This window comes from Pseudozyma flocculosa, assembly GCF_000417875.1.
Source record: "Pseudozyma flocculosa PF-1 unplaced genomic scaffold scaffold00002, whole genome shotgun sequence".
In the NCBI taxonomy this organism is placed as follows: domain Eukaryota; kingdom Fungi; phylum Basidiomycota; class Ustilaginomycetes; order Ustilaginales; family Ustilaginaceae; genus Pseudozyma; species Pseudozyma flocculosa.
Window position 1 is genome coordinate 978,406 of NW_006920870.1, and position 14,521 is coordinate 992,926.

A 14,521-nucleotide genomic window follows, 5' to 3' on the forward strand; every position below is an offset into this window, starting at 1 on the left:
GCAGAGGCGGTGCAGAGGCGCCGTCTAGATCTTGGCACGCCTCGTTGCCTGCTCGGCGTCGCCCGACTTGTCCTGGAGCTGGATACCGATCTGGAAATCCTGCAGCGTCCCGATGCTGCGCCGCACGCAGCCTCGCACCGTCATGCCCCCTCCCAGCTCGGCGGGGCGTGGCGAGACGTACAGGCGGTTGAGCGGCCTGGACTCGGGTGCGGGCGCGGTGGCCGCCTCGGAGGTTTGCTGGCCGCCGGCCGTCGTGGCCTGCCCCGACGCCGCAGCGCCGCTGGACGAGGAGGGCACAGAGAAGGCCGTCTTAATCCTCTCCTGTTGCGAGGGCGAGGCCTGCCAGTCGCCGGGCAGGACCAGGGGGAAGACAAACGGCGTCTCCTCTTCCTCCGCTTCGCCTGCCGACGACGTTGCTGCCTCTCCCTTCTTCCTGCCGAGCGAGACCATGGCGCCTTGCTTGGGCAGTCCCTTTGGCTCGACGACCGTGACTCGCGGGTCGATGCGGTCAGGGTGCAGGCCGAGGTCGCGCTGCTTGTTGAGCGGAGGCTGCGTGTCGCCGACCCAGCTCGTCTTGTCCGACGAGGCGCCAGAGGCCTTTCCGGACGCCGGCGGATCGGTGCGATCCCACGAAAAGTTCTGCCGGCCAGTCAGGCCGCGCTGCTCTTCCTCGATCGGCGTGACGCGGTACTCGGCCGCGGGCGTGTACGTCGCCGGGCTACTGGGCGCGAAGATCAGAGGCTGGAAGCGGCGAGAAGCGGTCGTCGTCTGGGGCCCAATGGCAGCTTCCAGGTCGGCGAGAATCTACAGGGCGCAGAGGGGGGCTGGATGTCAGTCTCCGTGCGTCGATCGATCGCCGTCGTCATGGCACTGGACCGTGGGACTCACGTAGAACTGCGGCGGGAACAGGCTGATCTGGTCGGCGAGTCCGAGGTCGATGATCTCGCGCGGCGTGCCCAAGCGCAGCGAGAGCGTCTCGGATCCGTCGGCAGACAAGGCGAGCGTCTTGTTGTCCTTGCCGAAAGCGTCCGGGGCGTCGAGCGCCGTGACGAAAAAGTGGGCATCGAATCGCTTGGCCGGACGGACAACGGCGCGGGGCGTGATCCAGTTCGAGTGGTGGGCCATGGGGGCCAGCGCGGGCAGGCTCGCTCCGATTGAGGCGGCGGAAGCACCCTCGCCCGCCAGCGCCTTGGTGACCCGCTGCAGGAAGGGGACAAAGTGGACAGCGTCGTTGTGGACCTCGTCGCGGATGTGGTCCCACTCGTCCTTCGGGATGCCCGCCTCCTCGTGACCAATGGCTCGGCTGATCGGGATCCCTCCGGGCTGGCTCGGCGAAGCCGAAGGTACGAGGAGCAGACCTGTCTCTTCAAACGTCTCGCGCAGGGCGCAGAGCTTGAGCGCCAGCAGAAAGCCTTCTGGCGTCGTCGAAGCCGGTTTGCCGCCGCTGCTCCGCTCGGCACTCGAGGCTAGAGCGACGTCGATGGCCTCCTCATCGGCGAGGTCGAGGGCGCCTCCGGGGAACACGACGGCTGAGCGGAAGCTCGAACCGTCTCTGGCAGAGCGCTGTACCATCAGAGTGTCATACGAGACGGCCTCGGCTGGCCCGCTCGTCGAACGAGGGCAGAGGACCACCAGCGTCGCCGAGGGGATGGGCGTCATCGGCTCTCCCTTGGGGCCCGTCTTGTGGTCGGTCGGGCGCTGCCGCCCACGCACGCGGACGGGCTTGGCGTCGCCAGAGCCCTTCGGAGGTGCCGCCGACATGACCAAGGTGCCTCGGTGCTGGTAGAGAAAGGATGGCGGGGAGATTGAGAGGGCCGGCCGAGTCCGATCGATCGGGGTGGCGTAGGTGAGGAAGTGTCGTCGGAAGAGGCCGGCGCTTGCGGTGCTCGAGGCTGGACACCGAAGAGAGATGTAGCGGTTTCTAAGGCTCGATAGGGGGAATGCGAAGCGGATGGCCATGGTATGATGGGAGAGAGAGAGGCTCAAGGGCGAGACGACGAGTGAGACCAGGACCAGGGCACGGGACGACGACCAAGGGAGGAAAGCGAGCAAGGGAGCGAGCAAGGCTGCCGGACCCTGCCCGAGCCTGTGGAGAAGAATCCGGGGTCGACCCGACGCCAGCTGCACGGTCGCGGGCGTAGCCGAGGGCACCACCGGCTACTCCCACGGCTGTTTGGGCCGGGGGCCGGTTCTTTTCGGGTGATCCGAGCACCAGGGGCAGACCATCGCCCTCCCCTGCTCTTCACTTGCTGCGCCAGAGTCGGCTCTCGACTCCGCTTCTCTCCCTCTTCGCAGAGATCACATCGCGCGGTCGTTGATGACAACCGGCGATGGCGCGAGTAGGGCTGCTGTCATTGCCTGAGCCAGCTCTTGATGTGCTCGGTGGCGCTCAGCGATCCCGGCGCGCTGTTCACGGCTGACAATCATACCCATCTTCGCGACATGCTTCTCCACCGCCATACGAGCCGCTTCAAGCCTGATCATCGACATGTCTGAATGGTCGCACTCGTTGGCCGATCGCGCCGACGACATCTACGGCTCGTCGGACACGGAGCTGGGCGACGCGTTTCCATGCTCCTCGACCGCTGCGCTAGACGAGAGAAGGCGTTTGCAAGAGAGAGTGAGCCAAGGCCGGCGGATCTCGATCCCTGCTCGCTTTTCAGGGCGAGGTGCTCGATGCTGACCTGGCTGGCGACCTCATTCAACGCATCCGGCAGGAGGCACTCGATCTCTCGAACGTCGACGAGTCGTGCGTCAAGTTCACCGAGACGCCGTTGTGAGTTCCCTGTCTCCGTCGTGGGGGCCTTGGAAGGCACCAGAAGGTCCTGACCGTGAGTCTCTTGATCGTCTTGGACATCTTGGCAGTACGATTGCGGCCAGGGTAGCCAACACCAAGCGACAAAGGCTGCAAGGCTCGATACCAAGCACCGTCTCGCAGTCGTCCAGCGACACAGCCAGGACCGGTCCAGCCCCGGCGGTACCACGGTCAAAGCATGGAGCCTCTACTAGCAGGCCGCGCAAGCCTCTCGCACAAATCTCAGCCGGACGAGAGATCGTGCACGACCCCGAAGTCGAGAGGTGGTCAGGAGCGATTCCATCGCGGGACAAGACTAGAGATGCTTCGAGCTTCAAACTCGCCAGCAACGACCTCGTCCAGCCAGGTGTACCAAGCACCATTCTCCCTGCCACCGATTTGCCGCCCTCGGAGACACTTTCCTCCAGTACAGAGGGGACGGCATCGAACCCCATCTTCCGCTTCTCGCCGCCCGAATTGAGCCCGCCGAAGCAAGGCAAAGCCAGGTCCGGTCCGCTAAGCGACCTCGTCATCTCTCTCGCTTCGTCCGATCATGGCTCACCACTGCAAATCCCTAGGAAGGATGCCGAGCTATCGGACGGCATGATGGAGATGCTCGACGACCGCAACGAAGCCATTGCCGCGACGGGGGAGTGGTCGTCGACGAACTTGGTTAGTCGGGGTTCATCAACCTGGAATCCTTGCGACGATGCTGCGTCCGGCGAGCCTGGATTGGTATTCGAAACACCATCCTGGTCTTCTGGCATACTTGGTGAGCAAAGTGTTTGGCGTCGCTCTACGGTTTGGCAAGACGGAACAACACCTGAAAGTAAGGCCTTCTTACTTCGCACGACGAAGAAGATGCATCGAGGTCCCATCGGCGCCCCTTCACTCCATCGCCTCGAGACAGGGTCTACGAGCCGGCATTCCAGCGATTCGAGCCACAGAAACGACCGCCGACGGCAACGCGCACATTGATCGTGCAAGGACCGCCCTCTTTCCCCGCATCGGCGACCACCTACGCCCAAGGCTCGGACACTGCATCTTCGGAGCTGTGTCTCCCGCAGGCGCGATCGCGAGCGATTCGAGACTTTGGAAGCACCCCGAATCCTATCGACGCCTCGCAGATGCGACCGCCCCATCGCTCGCCCTCGGTGGCCAAGCGCTATGCCGACAGTAAGTGGATACACAGCTGCTGACGGATAATCAAGTTGCCCTTCCACTGAAGAGTCTCTCTCTGGTGTCCTGCAGCGGCATTGCAAGCTTTGCGATCCTCTGAGCGGAAGCTGAAGGCTGGCAAGGAGAATAGTGAGTGGCGCACCCATCCCGTCGGTGATCAGCGTGGCAGGGTTTTGCTGACATCCTCACGTCGTCCTGTTGCGCCTGCATGCCAAAAGTCGCTTTTGCTCCGCTTGCTGCCGAAGCAAAGCCCCAGACAGAGTGGACGACGCTGCTCTCAAGTCGGATAGGCAGGGGACCAACGAGAGCGCAGCGAGATGCTCGTCGTGACCACGACAGCAGTCATTATGGCCTGCAAAAGCTACCTGGCCTGTCTGCGAAGCCGCATATCCCGGCCACGAAACCACAAGGTCGCGCGGCCACGGGTCGCCACCTGCGCCTGCCTCTCTTTCGGCCCCTCGGCAGTACGTCCGAAGAAAGACGGGCTGCGCAAGCAGCACTGGGGGAGCGTGAGGAATGCGGCGCACGTCAGAGGTGGCGAAGCGATAGAGATCACGATGGAAGCCTGACGATCAGAGCGACCGAGACGATCCTACTCAGCGACGACGATAAAGGGGCGGATGAGAGGCCGAAGAAGCAGCGGAGGTTGACGCTCTTCGAGCCCACGCCGCTGCAGCCAAGCTTCGCTCCGGCACCTTCGACGGCGGGTCTCAACGCGGCTGCTGGGCTCCATCCAAGATCGACACATCACGCTAGCGGTCTCGGCCGGCGCGAGAAGCCCGACGGCGTTTGCGATCCTGCTTTCCGGGGCCCAGGCTGGTGAGGCCAGGTGAGGATAGTTGCGCTGCGTGTCCCAGCGCTTAGTCGAAAGCTGACCTCGTTCTGCTAACCTCTTGGCCGTTATGAAAGCGTCGCCGGTATCGTCGGCACCAGCACCGTTTCCTTGGCTTCTGCGGCGAAAGCCTGGCAACGTCTGATGAGCCAGACCGTAAATCGCTTCGACCTCACTGAGCCTACGGCAAAAGGATCTGGCTTCCGAAGGCTGCAGAAGAACGAGATCCCAGGACGGCGTAACGATCCTGGTCAGAGCGTCTAGCCAACGTTGGGGAGACAAACATCATGATATTGAAAGTTGAGCGATAAAGTCGGAGTCTACTCGATTAAGACGAAACGGGGAATGGGGCAGCTTCGGCTGAAGCCGCTGACAAGAGGACGGAGTGTTCGCGGGGGCCAATCGGGTACGGAGAGGTTTGGTAAAAAAGCGGTTCTGCGTCCAAGGCCACGCAGGGTGTTCACCACAAGGCGAGGCCGCCAAAGAAGCCGAAAGCGACAGCGGCGGCGGCGGCCATAGTGGTAGAAGCGACGAACGGCGACAGGATGGTGCCGGCGCTGTGAGTCGAGCCGCCGGAGGTCGCGCCGCTCGAGCTGGGCCAAGGCAAAAAGGACCAAAGTCGGTGAGGAGTCAGCTGGGCTGTTTCTTTGTCGCGACGGATGAAGAAGGCGGCAGAGTAAACTCACCCGGCGCTTCCGCTGGTCGCGGGCTTCGGCGAGCTGGGCGAACCTGATACACAGGCGAAGGGAAGGAACGCGGTCTGGTCAGCATCGACCGACAGACTTCGTGCGGGTCCCTCAGATCCGACTCACCGCTGGACGAGCCACTGTGGTTGCGCGAAGAGGGACCGAGACAGGTGAGAGACATCATGTTAGCGTCAGGAGAGCCTGTGCAGGGGCTTTGCTCCAGCGAAGCACGAGAACTCACCCTGTAGGCGAAGAAGGCGCCGCAGAAGACGCAGCGCCACCGTGGGAGGGAGCAGAGCTGATCGCACCGGTAGTGGCCGCAGCGGGGGCGGCCGAACCCGTGCCCGAGGCCGAGCCAGCGCCGGACTTGGTCGGGCTGCCCGATCCAGTGGCAGCAGGGGCAGAGGCAGCCGATGAGCTGGCCGAGTCGCCAGTACTGCCGGAGTCGTCGGAGCACTTGTTTGGTCCCGCAACGACGGGGACCTGACCGCTGAACTGGGACTTGCCTGAGTCGTCGTTGATGATAAAGGTGACGACGGTGCCGGCGGCGACCTTGGGCGTGTAAGTGACGAAGCCCTGGGAGCTGTCGGCGGTCAGCTGGTCCAGAGGCGTCGTCGTGGAGACGTCGGTGCCCGGTACGACGCGGACCAGGACTGCGTGACGAAGAAAACGCCGCTCGACCGGACAATGACAGGTCAGCTCGCAGCGAGATGAGTGCCCCCAAGTGTCGAACTACTCACCCTGTCCGGTGGTTCCGGTGAAGCCGACCTGGTTCTTGGCGCAAGCGACAAGGCTCGGAGGGGTGTTGATCGTGGGGTCAGCCTTGACAAGCAGCGAACCGCCGAGGGTGGTCGCGATGGCGACAGCGCTGACAAATGAGAGGTTCTTCATGGTGGCGATGCGAGGGGTTTCCAACGAGTGTCGACAGATCAGGTGAGGAGAGAGCGAGGTACGGAAGATGGAGGGCGGTAATCGCCCGTCGCCCCAACGATGCCTTTTTTAAGAGAGCGGCGAGGCCGCCTAGAGCGACCCCACTTGGTGATGTGCTGGCGGCCAGCTCATGAGCTCGGCGGCTGTTGGCGGAGGGCCCCAGGATACGCCACCCACCGCGCCGAATGAGCCCCTGACGATTGTCGCTGCTTGCGACACCGCCCACCTCGTTGACTGGGGCGGACAAAGGCCAGCGGGGGGAGACCAATCCACGCCCACGCGTCATCCCTTGATACAGAACGCCGCGTCCGCCGTCCAGGGGCATCGCGGCGGCCAGCCTGTCCAAATCTGCGTGCTGCAATATCGGCCCGAAGCTGCCCCCCAACCTCCGATTGCAGACCCGATGGATGCCATCGGGCGAGCTGTCTCTTCTCCGTCGGACGCCTCACACATCCGAGATCCGAGCGCCAAGGCTTTCTAGTTTCGGCTGCAAGCCCCGAAAAGACCGCGGCCTGACATCGGAATTGCTCTTCCGGCGCAAACAAAAATAAAAATAAGGTGGAGGCTTCGGCTTGTACCGCCGCCCATTGCTCCCTCGTCTTCGTCTTGATGATATTGGAGTCGCAAGGGCCCGAGCGACATGGAAGGCGAGGCCGGCCCTGTACTTGTTGCAAGTCGATCTGTTGTAGATGGCAGGGCGACGCTTGCGCATGAGAGCGGTTCAAGGATAAGGGCGATGCTCGCCGGTCGGTCCCGAAGGAGGACCAGTTGTAGGTTTGCAGGGGGCCGGGGCAATCGCCCAGCGATGACGCCGGCCCGCCGCCCCGGAAAAGAGCTCGATTCCTTGAACCTTTAGCGCCGCTTTCCCGGGCGTCATTTCGCTCCGCGGCGAGATTTTGCCCATCGCTCGAGGGGCGGCTGACTGACGATGCGGTGGCGAAAAGTACCAGTTCGTACGGCGTCGCCCTGTTCGTAAAGGTCGTCGACCCGACGGGCGCTTGCTCCCATCCTGGCCGCCCTCGGAGCCGTCACTCTACTTAGCCCCGTCGGACGCTGGCCGACGAGGGGAGCATGAACCCTTAGCTCCGTGACTCAGAAACCGAGGAATGGGCCAGTACGACGGGACGGAGCGAGGCCGAGCGATGCGCCACGACCCCTACTTCGGCTGGACCGACCCAGTCTCTGCTGGTCGGGTGGCGGTAAGCACGTCTGCACAGGCAAATGTGCGTGGCTTGGCTCTTTTGCAAACTCCGTCCCGCCGCACTCACGGAAGCCTGCCCGCCTACCTGCCTGTCACACGTTTCTCGGCCCGGCGCGCCCAATTTTTCTTTTTTGCGCTCTCTGCCCTGAGCCAGCCCAGCAGCAGTCAGGCTGCCCGCACACCTGTGGGCAGGCTTGGCTTCCATCGGGCCAAGGAGCGACAGAGTCGCCGAGCAGAGGAGAGGCGCAAAGTCGTCATCCGCGTCCTCGTCGACCCTCGGCCCTCTTCCGCCCCCTTCTCTCAGCCTCCCCCCCATGCCTGATCCTCGAGCGAGGTTTAGGACTCATGACCGCTGCGAGAGGGCCAACCGGTCTTGGCCCGGACTGAGACGAGCAGATCACAGAGCGTCTTTGAATTTCTCTTCGCCCGTCGAGAGCTGTCAGAAGAGACGTTGCTTTGCCTGGCCTGGCCTCCTCGTATCTCTTTTGCCGTGGCCCGCTGGTCCTTCACCTGCACCCACCACTTGCTCGGCCCGGCCCTCTCAACAAAACCGACGCTCCCACGGAAACCACCTTCCGCTCGCGCTGGCAGCTTCTCCCCTCCTCACGTTCCCCCTCAACCCTCGCCCTCGCTGCACATCCACGACCGCGCCCACGATCCACCCATCGACGCGGACCGACTGCACCCGCCTGCCCCTACAGCTCCGCAGATCGCTACGGCCGGCACAAGACGCCCGAAGCAGAGCGACACGCTCAGCTATATACGCAGACACGCCATCGTCGAACGGGTGCCGGCCTCGTTCCCCCTCCCTCCTCTCCTCTGACCACCATGTCTTCCACCTTTGACCGCCTGACAAAGTCGTCGTCGCGCGCATCCCGGACCTCCAGCAATCAATCCCGACCGGTCTCGTCGTTTATGAGCCGGGCGTCCAGCTACATGACCGGCAACCGTCGCAACCAGGGCGCATCGGAATCCCAGGCCTCCACCCTCGACCCCAACATGGGCATCACCGCCACCCCTCAGCAGTCCCGAGGCGGTCTCCGCCCCTTTCAGGGCGTCTTTCCGGCGCCCGACGCCAGCGTCAAGCTTTCGCGGCCCAAAGAGCTCTCCGAGGACCAGGAGCGCAAGTATCAGCAGATGCTAGAACACTTCCGATCCGTCGAAGAATACCCGGTCAGCCTCAAGGACTCGTCGGCCGGCAAGAAGCCGCTCGACGACTGGGAGCGGCTGCGTATGCTCTCGCGCGAGTCGATGCTCCGATACCTGCGGGCGACCAAGTGGGACGTGGCGGCGGCCAAGAAGCGGCTGACGGACACGATAGTCTGGCGGAGGGATTATGGCGTCGACAGCCTCGACCCGGCCCAGCTCGAGCCCGAGGCCGAGACGGGCAAAGAGACGATCCTCGGCTACGACAAGAGAGCGAGGCCTCTCCATTACATGCATCCCAGTCGCAACACGACGGAGGAGACGCCGCGGCAGATGCAGTTTGCCGTGTGGATGCTCGAGGCGGCCATCGACCTGATGCCGCCGGGCGTCGAGCAGCTGGCGCTCCTGATCAACTTTGGCGGCAAGAACCGCAACCCGACCAGCATCAGCAACGCCAAGCTCATGCTCTACATCCTGCAGAACCACTATGTCGAGCGCCTCGGCATCGCGCTCTGCATCAATGTGCCGTGGCTCTTCAAGGCGTTCTGGAACGCAATCTACCCCTTCATTGACCCGGTCACCAAGTCCAAGTGCAAGTTTGACGAGGCCATCAAGGAGGAGGTGCCGGCATCGCAGCTGGCCGCCGACTTTGGCGGCGAGGTCGACTTCCAGTACGACCACGCCAAGTACTGGCCGGACCTGGTGGGGCTCGTCCAGCAGAGGCGCGAGGAGCAGCTGAAGCGCTTCCGCGAAGACTGCAACGGCGAGATCGGAGCGTCGGAGTGGGTCATCCGCGGTGGAGACGAGCAGGACCCTCGTTCGGCCCTGAAGAAGGACTCGGCCTACGCCGAATCGCCGGAATTGACCGCCGCCGCCATCGCTGCCCAGACTGCTGCCGCGTCGGCGCCGGCTGCGGTGGCTGCTGCGGCAGCTGGTGCGGCGGTACCCGAGGCGGACGTCGGACCCGCCTCGCCCTCGACACCGACACCCAAGCCCGAGAAGCAGGTCACCTACCAGAGCGGCTCGCGCGTCGACAGCGATACCGACTCGCTCCTGGACCGCTTCGTGACTTCGCAGGAGGAGCTGCCCGAGGACCCGCTGGCCAAGGAGGCCGGCGAGCAGCTGAGCCAGACCAACTCGGACTCGGAGAACACGACCGTAGTCAACGACGCCGGCGATGCGCCGCCGCGTGCCTCGGCCGACTCCAGGAGGCACGACGCCAGCGAGGCCCAGCCGCGATCCTCGTCCGACTCGCGCAAGCACCACTTTGGCTCCCTCTTCCACCGCAACAGCAAGAAGGAGGGCAAGCACCATCACCAACGCGGCGCCAGCACCGCCGGTTCCGGCAACAAGGAGCACGACAAGTCGCTCTTTTCGGCCGTCGTCGGCAACCTGCACTCGGCCGTTCACCGCAACTCGTCCGACGAGCACCACAAGCGCGGCCACGCCTCCGAGGCCGACGCCGACAAGCCTGCCCTCCGCCACGCCGACTCGAGGAACGTCGTCCACGCCGTCTAGGCGTCGCTCGCGTCGCCCCCTGCCCCTCCCCCTCTCGCATCCTAGATCCCTCATCTCTTACTGCCCCTCTTCATTGGATACCTAATCTCGCACGCACTCGCTTTCACCTCCCCGTATTCCTCTCGTTCTCCGGTCAAACACGCTCCCGTCTTCCATCGATCCGCATGTATCGATACCTCTCTGCTCTTGCTCAAACCGGCTCGATGCCGTTCCTGTTTTCTTGGCCGACCCAGACAGCCCTCCGATTCCGCGATGCCGTCCCAGCCTACTGGCGCATTGGCGGCGCACTGTTCTGAGAAACAGACTGTTTGCTGCGACGATCTAGCGCCAGAGATCAATTAGACACGAGAGAAAAGCGATAGACGGGGTTAGACGTAGATGGGAAGCGTTCGGGCATTGACCTCGATGGTCTCCTCGTCGAGCTGCGGGGGCAAGGGTGGCGTAGTCGGGACGAGGTCAGCATCGGTGGCAGACTCGCGCAGAGAACATCGCAGCGGGACGCACCTTTTCATCTTCCATGAAGTGCATGGGGAAGTTGACGAGGCTGCCGCGGACCGTCGAGAGCCTCTGCTTGATGTGTTCGAGCGGCATGGACGGGTCGGCGATGTGTCCGGTCCTAGGGGCAATAAGGGTGACGAGGGGACAGCAACGGGCGGGGATGTCAGCGCCTGCTTTCGGAGCCTGCAGGATAGGGACCACGGCGACTCACTGGATCGGCGGCTTGGGAAAGTGTGCGTGGTAGTCCTTCCACGTCCTGACCTTGTCGGTCGGGACGACGTGGAAGAGCTCGTCGTAGACCTCGGTGTTGTGCGTGGCCTGCTCCTTCCAGATGCGCTCGACCTCCTCGCCGAGCGGGTCTTGGACCAGGTCGTCATACTCGCGGCGGTAGGCGCGACGAGCCGGGTCGAGGCCCCAGTAGGGCGGGGCCTTCATGGCCGGCGTGGGGTAGTTGTGGCTCTCCTCGGGCGTGCACTCTTCCTTGTCAATCATGCCGAGGTGCTGGCGCCACAGGCGCTTGCGGAACGTCAGGGCAAACTTGGACGCCATGTACCTCTGGCCGTCCATTGTCGACTCGACCATGTCGCGGTCCTCGATGACCATGGCCGTCTCCGAGTCGCGGTCGCCGCACTGGGAGCGGTCATTGAGGTTGGCCGATCCGATGAGGACGATGCGATCGTCGACGATCATAAGCTTGCTGTGGATGTAGGTCTCCTCGGTGACGTAGTAGGCCCGCTCGTCCTCGGGGCCCCACCAGGGCTCGGTGGCCGTGTTGCCGTGGCCGTGAAGGATGTTGGTGGCGATCGAGTCGCGGACGTGGCGGCAGTCTTCGGGTGCGGCGTCCTGGAAGCGCCGGATGATGTCGCGCGCCTCGTCCTCGGTCTCGGGCATGGCGATCTCGGCAATCTTGGCCGCCTTGCCCTTGTTGGGCCCGTCGACGTCCTCGACGACGGCCGCCTTCTTGATCGCCACCGTCTTCCATCCGGACTGGTAGCCGTGGTCGCCCAGGAAGATCCTCGCGAGTGCCACCTGCGCCTCGTGGTAGGTCACGCCGCTCTTCTCCTCCATGTGCTTGATGGGCGCGACGTTGATCCTGTCGTATCCGCGCAAGTTGTACCAGGACACGTAGTCGTCCGGGTTGACGCCGGCTTCGCGCAGGCGCTCGCAGATCGACTTGCCCCCGCGGCAAATGCCCTTGTACTGGTAGTTCATGATGCAGCGGATGCTCGAGGTCTTGTCAAACTCGCCGGCAAAGCACGGGATGGTGGGGATGACGATGACGACCTTGAAGCGCTTGCCGCTTTGGTGGGCAGCGACGATCCTCTCTACGAGCGCCGCCCCGACCTGGTTGAGCACCGCGCCGCCAGTCTCGGTCGAGGTGACAAAGAACTGGTTCTCGATGTAGATCGTGTGGTTGGCCTCGCGGATGAGCTGGATGTAGGCCCTCTGTATACTGTCCTCTGTCAAGATGCCTGAGCTCCAGTCGCCCGCCGAGCGGAGAAGCTGCACCGCGCAGGTGCCCGGCTCGAGCGGGTCGGGCCGCTCGACGCGCCACTCGCGGTTCTCCGGGTTGAAGGGATGCTTGAACCTCTGGCCGAGCCGGTGGAACTTGGCCGTGTGGGGATGGAGCGTCACGCTCTTCCAGCCAACGTCGCTCTCCTCTGCCGGGTCACCGCCGTGCGGGAAGGCGAGCCAAGGGTAATGGCTGTTGTGGCGGTATTTCGTGTCCTTGACAAAGTTCCAGCGCTCGATGAAGTTCTGGGCCACGTCGAGGGCGGCAGGGCCCTGGAGGATGGCGTGGACGTCGTGCCACGGCATGCGGCCGATCTCGACATTGGACTGCTGGTTGGATCCCGGGTTGCCCGTCTGGAAATCCTCGATCCGAGCGTTGTTGTAATCTTGACCTGGGAAGAGCGTGGCCTCGAGGAGGCGCGTCGGGTGGACGTCGGAGAAGGGGTGGGCCGGGGTGTCCCAGCGTCCAAAGCAGATGTCGAGGCCGCCGACGGCGGCGACCTCCTGGTCGATGACGACGACCTTGTCGTGGTGCGACCAGTAGAGGACGACCTCGCCGCCGAGGTGGTCCGGGTGCCTGGCGACGCAGATGTTCTCGTGCAGGTCCTCCAGGAAGTGCTTGGTGTGGGCCGAGGAGAGGGTCATCGACTGGGTGACCTCCTTGTAGACAATGATGAAGATGCGAACGCCCTGCTCCGCCTTGCGCTTGAGGAGGCGGTCCATGCGGTACTCTGGGTAGAGCGCCGGAGGCCTGCGCAGGTAGAGCTCCGGGGTGAGCCACCAGTCGAGGATGAAGATGGAGTCCTCGGCGCGCTCGATGGCCTCGGAGAGGGCCCAGAAGTAGTCGAGGCCATCCGAGTACCATCCAACGTTGTTGTCCTCGCGGACGTTGGCATAGGAGTTGAAGCGATGGAGGTCGCGGATCTCCTGGCGGATGCGGTCCTGCTCCTTTTCGTGCTCCTCGTCGTGGCGGTGGTCCGGGTTCCAGGCGGTGGCCACGCTGACGCCGAGGCGGCTCATCGACTGCTTGAGGACATCGATGTCGGTGTGCTTTTTGAGCGTCTCCTTGATACCCATGTTGACGAGATCTACGGGCGCGGTGGGACGATGGAAGAGTCCCTCTGAGCGGCGGCGGTGGTGGAGCAGAAAAGAACCTAGGGGCCGGCAGGCAGGCGTCATGGGTTGAAAGCGGCATGCGGCAAGCCAGCCGGCCAGCCCTGGGCGGTACAGTAGGGGGGGCCGCCTGCATGCAGCCAAGTCGCCGGCCCGCCGGCTCCTGCAGCAGGCTTCGGCCCGCGCACGCGCCAACGCCAAGCAGAGTGGGTGGCCAGGCCACGCGTACGGGTCAGACGGCCAGGCCAGGCCAGGCCAAGCCAGCTGGCCTCCGTCGGCGCCGTTTCCGACCAGGCGCTTATGTAATCGCTCACTTCAACGCGCAGGCGGCCTGCCTGCCCCACCGGACGCGTTGACGCTTTGGGCGCGGATCTGCATCATCGGAAGGGCCGGCGCTGCTGGCCTGCTCAACCTGCATCTCAGCGCGACGCCCGGACCCACGTTACGCCCCACGGGATCTACCAAACACACGAGGGACGGGCTAGGCTAGCTAGGCTACACATACAGCAGGGCGACCCCCATCAAGCAAGCCAGCAGCCGCACCGCACCGAGCCGCGCCGCGACCCAGGGACTTGGCCAAACAGGCAGGGCGCTGCCTTCTCAAGTCAAAGCCCAGCAGGACGACGATAGCCTACCCCTACCTGCCTGCCTGCCTGCCTCTCTTCTGGCATCCCGACGAAGCGCAATCGACATGGACCTCGAGGTTACTGCCTGAGCCACAGCACCGGTCACCACTACTCGGCACCACGACCTCCCTTGACGTGACGTACCACTCCTGCTCTTCCGGCTGGCGCGCAGCTCTGCCTCTCGGATCGCCCCAACAAGCAAGCAAGGTCGCCCGACGCCACAAAGACAGCAGCGACGGACCCGTTCTGTTCTTCACGCCCGGGGCGCAGAAGGCAAGCAGCAGCAGCAGCTGAGGCTCGAGGAGCGGTCGGCAAGCTTCCTACGCCAGGCCGGCCTCGTCGAGACCCGCTGCGCAGGTCTCCTCGAAGCCTGCCTGCGTTGGGCTGGCAGGCTAGCTAAGGCTGCCCTGGGCCGGCCTGCGCCGTTCGCCGAACGGAATCTCCCGTTGACTGACGGAGGAAGAGGGCTGCCGCGTCAGACTACCC

The 14,521-nt window shown here is 64.1% G+C and overlaps 5 protein-coding genes across 5 annotated transcripts; 2 read left to right on the forward strand and 3 right to left on the reverse strand.

The window, feature by feature from the left end:
- Positions 1-24: 24 nt before the first annotated feature.
- On the reverse strand, positions 25-1,761 carry PFL1_00980 (uncharacterized protein; the record flags this gene model as incomplete). Its single annotated transcript, XM_007878480.1, has 2 exons — positions 25-804; positions 889-1,761. The coding sequence occupies 2 exons, from the start codon at positions 1,759-1,761 to the stop codon at positions 25-27; spliced, it is 1,653 nt and encodes a 550-aa protein (XP_007876671.1).
- Positions 1,762-2,488: 727 nt separating this feature from the next.
- PFL1_00981 (uncharacterized protein) lies at positions 2,489-5,069 on the forward strand (the record flags this gene model as incomplete). The annotated part of the gene is made up of 6 exons (XM_007878481.1): positions 2,489-2,620; positions 2,718-2,776; positions 2,866-3,566; positions 3,653-3,970; positions 4,730-4,802; positions 4,883-5,069. The coding sequence occupies 6 exons, from the start codon at positions 2,489-2,491 to the stop codon at positions 5,067-5,069; spliced, it is 1,470 nt and encodes a 489-aa protein (XP_007876672.1).
- Positions 5,070-5,265: 196 nt separating this feature from the next.
- PFL1_00982 (uncharacterized protein) lies at positions 5,266-6,382 on the reverse strand (the record flags this gene model as incomplete). Its single annotated transcript, XM_007878482.1, has 5 exons — positions 5,266-5,398; positions 5,492-5,534; positions 5,618-5,631; positions 5,733-6,144; positions 6,232-6,382. 5 exons carry the CDS (start codon positions 6,380-6,382, stop codon positions 5,266-5,268), a joined length of 753 nt encoding a protein of 250 aa, XP_007876673.1.
- A 2,068-nt stretch (positions 6,383-8,450) lies between these two features.
- PFL1_00983 (uncharacterized protein) lies at positions 8,451-10,286 on the forward strand (the record flags this gene model as incomplete). Its single annotated transcript, XM_007878483.1, has 1 exon — positions 8,451-10,286. One exon carries the CDS (start codon positions 8,451-8,453, stop codon positions 10,284-10,286), a length of 1,836 nt encoding a protein of 611 aa, XP_007876674.1.
- A 368-nt stretch (positions 10,287-10,654) lies between these two features.
- Positions 10,655-13,373, reverse strand: PFL1_00984 (uncharacterized protein; the record flags this gene model as incomplete). Its single annotated transcript, XM_007878484.1, has 3 exons — positions 10,655-10,708; positions 10,791-10,902; positions 10,996-13,373. The coding sequence occupies 3 exons, from the start codon at positions 13,371-13,373 to the stop codon at positions 10,655-10,657; spliced, it is 2,544 nt and encodes an 847-aa protein (XP_007876675.1).
- Between the last annotated feature and the right edge of the window lie 1,148 nt (positions 13,374-14,521).